General features: G+C 44.5%; 1 protein-coding gene across 4 annotated transcripts in view; it reads left to right on the forward strand.

Annotated features, from left to right (window-relative positions):
• Sgpp2 (sphingosine-1-phosphate phosphatase 2) overlaps positions 1-4,548 on the forward strand; it is a 120,633-nt gene extending 116,085 nt beyond the window's left edge. For 2 of the 4 annotated variants that reach the window (XM_039083380.2, XM_039083381.2), the window contains exon 5: positions 1,075-4,548. In XM_039083380.2, coding sequence (XP_038939308.1) covers positions 1,075-1,626 — 552 coding nt within the window. In that variant the 3' untranslated portion in view covers positions 1,627-4,548. The remainder of the gene's footprint in view (positions 1-1,074) is intronic. The other 2 variants (XM_063266995.1, NM_001191811.1) reach the window with 2 other exon arrangements.
• Positions 4,549-6,000: the final 1,452 nt, after the last annotated feature.

Here is a 6,000-nt window from a genome sequence, read left to right on the forward strand (position 1 = left end):
CAGCACTCATCTCCCTTTGATTCCACAGGCCTGCTCTCGCACGCACACACATGCACGCACAAATAATGTAACCGTTTAAAGTTTTATGAAGTCTAGCACACACATACATTTTTACAATCACCATCTCAGTATGGAATAGTCGTATTATCCCCAGACTGTATCATGACATCCTTTTTGGTCACACAGGATAAACCAAGCCCCCTAGGCAGTGGCTGATAACTGTTCCTTGCCCCGAGGTTTTGTCTTTTGAAGAATGGCATGTAAGTAGAGCCAGACAGTCCGTAACCCTTGGAGCTTGCCTTGTCCCATCCAAAAGCATCTCCTGGAGATTTTATCCAGTCGTACTGCGCATCAGTGGGTCATTGCTATTTTGATTGCTGCAAAGTATTCCAGGACATGAAGATACCACAGTGTTTTTATACCCTTTCAAACAGTCAGGAATCTGGGCTTGTCTACAGTTCGGGTGATTATTAATACAACCTCTATAAACAGCCAAATACCAGCAGTCACGGAAACACCAGTTTTCATTCCTCCCCAGTATTATTTGATTCTTCCATATTATTATGAGTAAATATTGGAGTGTTTTAAGTATTAAACAGTATACGTAATACCGTTTCTGCTATGAACTGTCCGGTTTCATTACTTACAGGGATGTGCATTTCCCTGTGATATTTAAGGGTTTAAGGGGTTAATGGGTCATTCACCTGGTAATGTTCGATATTCAGGGTTTTTTTTTTTAATGCAGTAAAGAGTTTAGAGCCTTCACACTATCTGCCAAGTCTTCACTCTGTGAGGACTGTGATAATTTTTGTGATCCAAAGTGTATATAACAAAATAAGATTAAATGACCACGAAGCTATCAACCACTCACTCAGAAAGAAATTCAGAATTTATTCTTGGAATACAGAACATTCTTGTAAGAAAGTATGTGACACCGTAGCATGGTAACTATGTATATAATTTCCTGTTTTCACTTTAAATTCTTAGATATTTATTTTCTTTGAATACATATTATAAAGCATGCAGAGATTGCATTCCCAGTGCTAAGCGGCCATTTTTCTTGTCTCCCGGCAGGATGTCCTGGGTGGCGTTCTAATCACGGCGGTCCTCATCGCCCTGACCTACCCTGCCTGGACCCTCATCGACTCCCTGGACTCCGCCAGCCCTCTCTTCCCTGTGTGTGTCATAGTTGTGCCGTTCCTCTTGTGCTACAATTACCCTGTGTCCGACTACTACAGCCCGACCAGAGCGGACACCACCACCGTCGTGGCTGCCGGCGCTGGAGTGACCGTAGGATTCTGGATCAACCACTTCTTCCAGCTCGTGTCCAAGCCCACCCCGTCCCTCCCTGTGATTCAGAACATCCCCCCCATTACCACTGACATGCTGGTTTTAGGCCTGACCAAATTTATGGTGGGGATCATGTTGATCCTCTTGGTTCGCCAACTGGTGCAAAACCTCTCTCTGCAAGTGTTATTCTCATGGTTCAAGGTGGTTACTAAGAACAAGGAGGCCAGGCGAAGACTAGAGATTGAAGTCCCTTACAAGTTTGTCACCTACACATCTGTTGGCATCTGTGCCACAACCTTTGTGCCAATGTTGCACAGGTTTTTGGGATTGCTCTGAGCCCAAGACAAGCTGGGAACTAGTCTGCTAATGCGAGATGTGAAATGTGAGAAAGCTGTTGATTCAGGTAATCCCAGTGCCTCCCGTTTAAGGAAATCCTGTCATAGTTTTATTTTGCTGATGTGACATAGATACTACTGCTGTGGTACCAGCCATGCGATTCATCTGTAAGGACACCAGGCTCAAAGCACACCTGAGGTCTGCAAGACTACCCCTCCCCTTACTGTTACATGAACTTAGGACCCGGTGGGCAGGAATTGTAGCCTGGCTTGGAATGGCTACAAGCCCCACCAAGCTCCAGAGAACCAGCAGACTTGAGGTAATATGAAGGCAGGATAGTTCTTTTCAGTCACAGCCTTGCCTAATGCCGAGTCTCAATCCCCAAACTGGAGTTTGGTGTGGGAGTAAGGGCGGCACCAAGGAAAATTGCAACTCTTTGGCAGAATTATGTCTTATGCTGTGATTGGACTGGACTGTGCCTGAGTGGGTGGTGAGAGCATTCTAGAACAAAGTTTCCTGTGAGAAGAGTGAAGATGGTAGCAGAGTTAGCTATGAGGTCACCAGAAGCAGAGCTATGAGGCCACCGGAAGAGCTTGCTTCGTTTCCCCGCCCATCTCCTCCAGGCACTGTTAGTGAAGGAAGCAAGGAAGCAAGACTGCCATCTTCCACAGCATCCCGGGATTCCATTTCCACACTAATGTAACCAACTCAGACCGGCTGCCAGCTTCTCACAGGTGGAATGAGGACAGCTGAGACTCCTCCTGCACTCTCCTGCTTGGCCTTCGGCACCTTCGGTTGTTTAAGCCTAGAAGGCACTGGATCAGCACAGGAATGAATGAGCTTCATCCTCTGGAAGCCTGACCAAGTTAGGCAGCCCTAACATTGCCTCATCCCTGCGACGTTACCTCATCCCTGCTTGGCTACTTTGTATAAATGGTTTCAATTATTCCCCCACTAGACAGAATCAGGGACCCCCCTCTCAGTCTTCCGGCCTCTTCTTACCTCTTGGAAGTTTTAAGAGTCTCAGTTAAGAATTTTAAGATTTGAAGAATTTTAGGGCAAGAAAAACTGCAGCCTATTTTGAGAAAATAAGCCAATTAACTGTAACACCTGTTAAACCTAGCGTGGTCTACCTTAGCTCCTTAGATCTGAGAAGGTATTCATGGTGACCACAGCAGAGACCTCCTTCCCTGCACTCAGAGATTCAGAATAAGGATCAAGTGCAATGACATTTTGAAGGGTCGGTGTCAATGGTAGTGGTTGATCTTTTAAGGGATGGTGTCAGTAAGTCAGTGTTTCACTATACGCACATATTGGACAAAATTACACACACACACACACACACACACACACACACACACACACACACACCCTTAAAAGCTACTGAGGCTCCAACTTTTGCAATCAATGTGAACATCAAGGCCAACAATTTCTCTCATTTTAAGTCTGTCCCATGGCCTATGTTGGAATGATGTTCTTTGGTACTGAATATAGTGTTTTAATTTCTGAAGAATAATTCTTGGGCTGGGTATGGTTTTAATCCCAGCACTTGGGAGTCAGAGGCAGATGGATCTCTGAGTTTGATGCCAGCCTGGTTGGTCCACAGAGTGAGTTCCAGGTCAGCCAGGGCTACACAGAGAAACCCTGTCTCAAAAAACAAATAAAAAGAATAATTCTTAACAAAATGTCCATTGTTAACACTTCTCTTACTTATCATAGTTAAGAACAGGAATGGAAACAGCCCAGCACTTCCTGGTTTTGCTGACAGTATTTCAGCTCCATGGCTGCGGAGCCACAAGCCCTGGCTTATAGGTTTGCTTGCTAAGGCTAGCCTCTCCAGTGCATGGCTGATGATAGGGTACTTTCTGCTGTTTCTCCCCCAACCCCTAAGCTACCAAACTAGAGCTTGTAAGTCTGGTTGAATATTCACACAGGGTGATTTTAGTTGGTTTGTCTGAACCCTAATAACTAAAAGCTCAGCTTTCTCCAGCAAAAGAGGCTGTATGTATTGTCACAGCGGTGGGCATGGGGATTAGGAAGTTCAAGGCCCAACAACAGGAAAGTTAACAATCGAATGAAGGCTGTATTTACATAATTTACATGGAGGATGAGTATATTAGCCACACAACATTAAACACTGGCCTAGGAATTTGTCCCCTTGACTGGTTGCTCTTTAATCGACTTGATACCAGCAGATGGAGGGAGGGAAGTATTCACCGAAGATGCCAAGCTTAGTTTTGGATTCCTACAGCATTGGTTTTAAACCCTTCAGCTTGATCATGTTTTTTTCCCTTTGGTAAGCTTTCTCGATTCACTGAATTCACTTCTTACAGAGCAGCACTCTACCCTAGTAAATTTTCTCTTGGGTCTCCAATTTCTCTCTGGAGAGAGAGTGCCCCCTGCTGGTGTAGCTTGTCTTAGTCCAAAGGCCCTCTTGCTCTGGGCTGGCCTGGTCACCAGAATGTGTCCCTCTAAGTCTAGGCCCGGCCCACACAGACACCAAAGCTTTTCAGCTATTCTAGGAATCAGGGAGGATAATATATTCTTTTCCCATCTTGCTATTACTCTGGGTCAAGGCATCAATCTAGAACCGGGTTCTCAAACAGCTGTCCACTTTAAGTCATTTTTGCTCAGACCTGTACCATATGCTGGAAAAAGACATAGGCAAGACCTTAAACTAATACCTTTATGTGGCAGCCACTAAAACCATTCCACAATGTGCCTGGTATCTTGGGGTTTTCTTGCCCAAACACACAACTGTCTTCCAAGGATAATCACAGCATGTGGCATTTCAGACCATATGTTTCAGGTTTCTATTTTGGAAACCTTCAACTGTCTTGCTTATGCAGTGTATGTAAATTTATTCTTTTTTAAAATAAAATCTTTTTTTGAGTATGATTATTAAATGCTTTAAAAATCTAATGTTTTGTTTCCGTGGATTTTTTTCTTTCTTTCAGTTTTCGTTTTTTGAGACAAGATCTCAGTCTGTAACCCAGGTTAGCCCAGAGTGAAAAGAACTAAAATGCTTTCATAGATAACTGCCCTAGTGGTTGAGCCATTGAACACTTTTCTCGTGACTCAAATTTGCCTAACTGTAATGCTTTGCCTATCTTTAAGCACCTTGATTTGCTCTTTGAATTAGCAATTCAAAGAAAATTGCTCTTAGATTAGCCAGATATGTACAGGAGCACATGTGAGACTGTATTCACACTGTGACCAGGGCATGCTCATTACCCATGCTGGGCAGCTAAGGGATGTAAAAGCTCCAATCTTTTCTGTGGAGTTCTCCCAGGTCAAAGAATTTTAGGTCAGATCTGAAGTGTCAAGGTTGTGTGGAAAAGACCAGGCCATGGGAGGAGGCGGTACAGAGGACAAGAGAAGTCCAGGATTTATAGAGGGCATTGAAGGAGCCAGGCTTAAAGGGGAGACCGGGTTGCCTAGGCAGTGGGGTAAGAAGGTACAAGAAGATACTCTACATGTAGAGACCAGCTGGATGGAGGCACTCCCCCAACTCTTAGAGGGAAAAGCCAGACCAAACCTGCATGGTCACTGTGTGAGAATTGGGTGATGGTTATGGTGTTTTCACAGGCTTCTGTCATCCGGATTCAAATATTTCAGTGTGCCCCAGATACCTTCACCCCTGCACCTCTGAACTACTTGCTCCCAGGTCCCCTAGTTAGAAAACATGCACCTGTGGCCCTTGTGTATTCCACATTCCTTAGGCTTCTCCACTCAGTTCCTCAAACTAGTCCTCAGAAACAACATTCATAAATTGTTTCGCTGTGAACAGGGTTTCTTGTCTCTTCAATGAATAGATCTATTTCTCCAGCACAAGGTTACACAGACCCGAGCCAAGCACGCTTCATTTTAGACAATTCTCCTCCAAGCTGCTTGTGTTTATTTTGCTTGTCTGAGAGTGTATGATGGTGTGAGCGTCTGACACATCTTCTATTGCTCTCCACTGTATGGAAGCTCACTATTTTGACTGGACTGCCAGGTCAGCAAGCCCTTTGGACTTTCCTGTCTCTGCCTTCTAGTATTGGATTCACAGACACACCACCTCAGGCCCCCCTTCTGCACAGGTTCTGGGAAGTCAAGTTCACGTCCTCCAGCCTTCACAGAAACCACTTAACACAGTGAGTGAGCCATCTGCTCGGCTCTTGGCTCTTACTGTAAACTTTCAATGTGCTTTGCTGTTTCAAAGTCACATGGCAATTCTTCCTTCCTCACAAACATAAGACTTTAATAAATTAGTTTGGTCTTACTATACATCCGTTGTTTTCTTGAAGTGGGGCGCACCTGTAGTACAGACTCGAATACTGACATGCATACTAAGACGAGAGCTGAATGTGGGCCATGAATAGAATGTTAAAT

This window comes from Rattus norvegicus, chromosome 9, assembly GCF_036323735.1.
Source record: "Rattus norvegicus strain BN/NHsdMcwi chromosome 9, GRCr8, whole genome shotgun sequence".
NCBI lineage: Eukaryota > Metazoa > Chordata > Mammalia > Rodentia > Muridae > Rattus > Rattus norvegicus.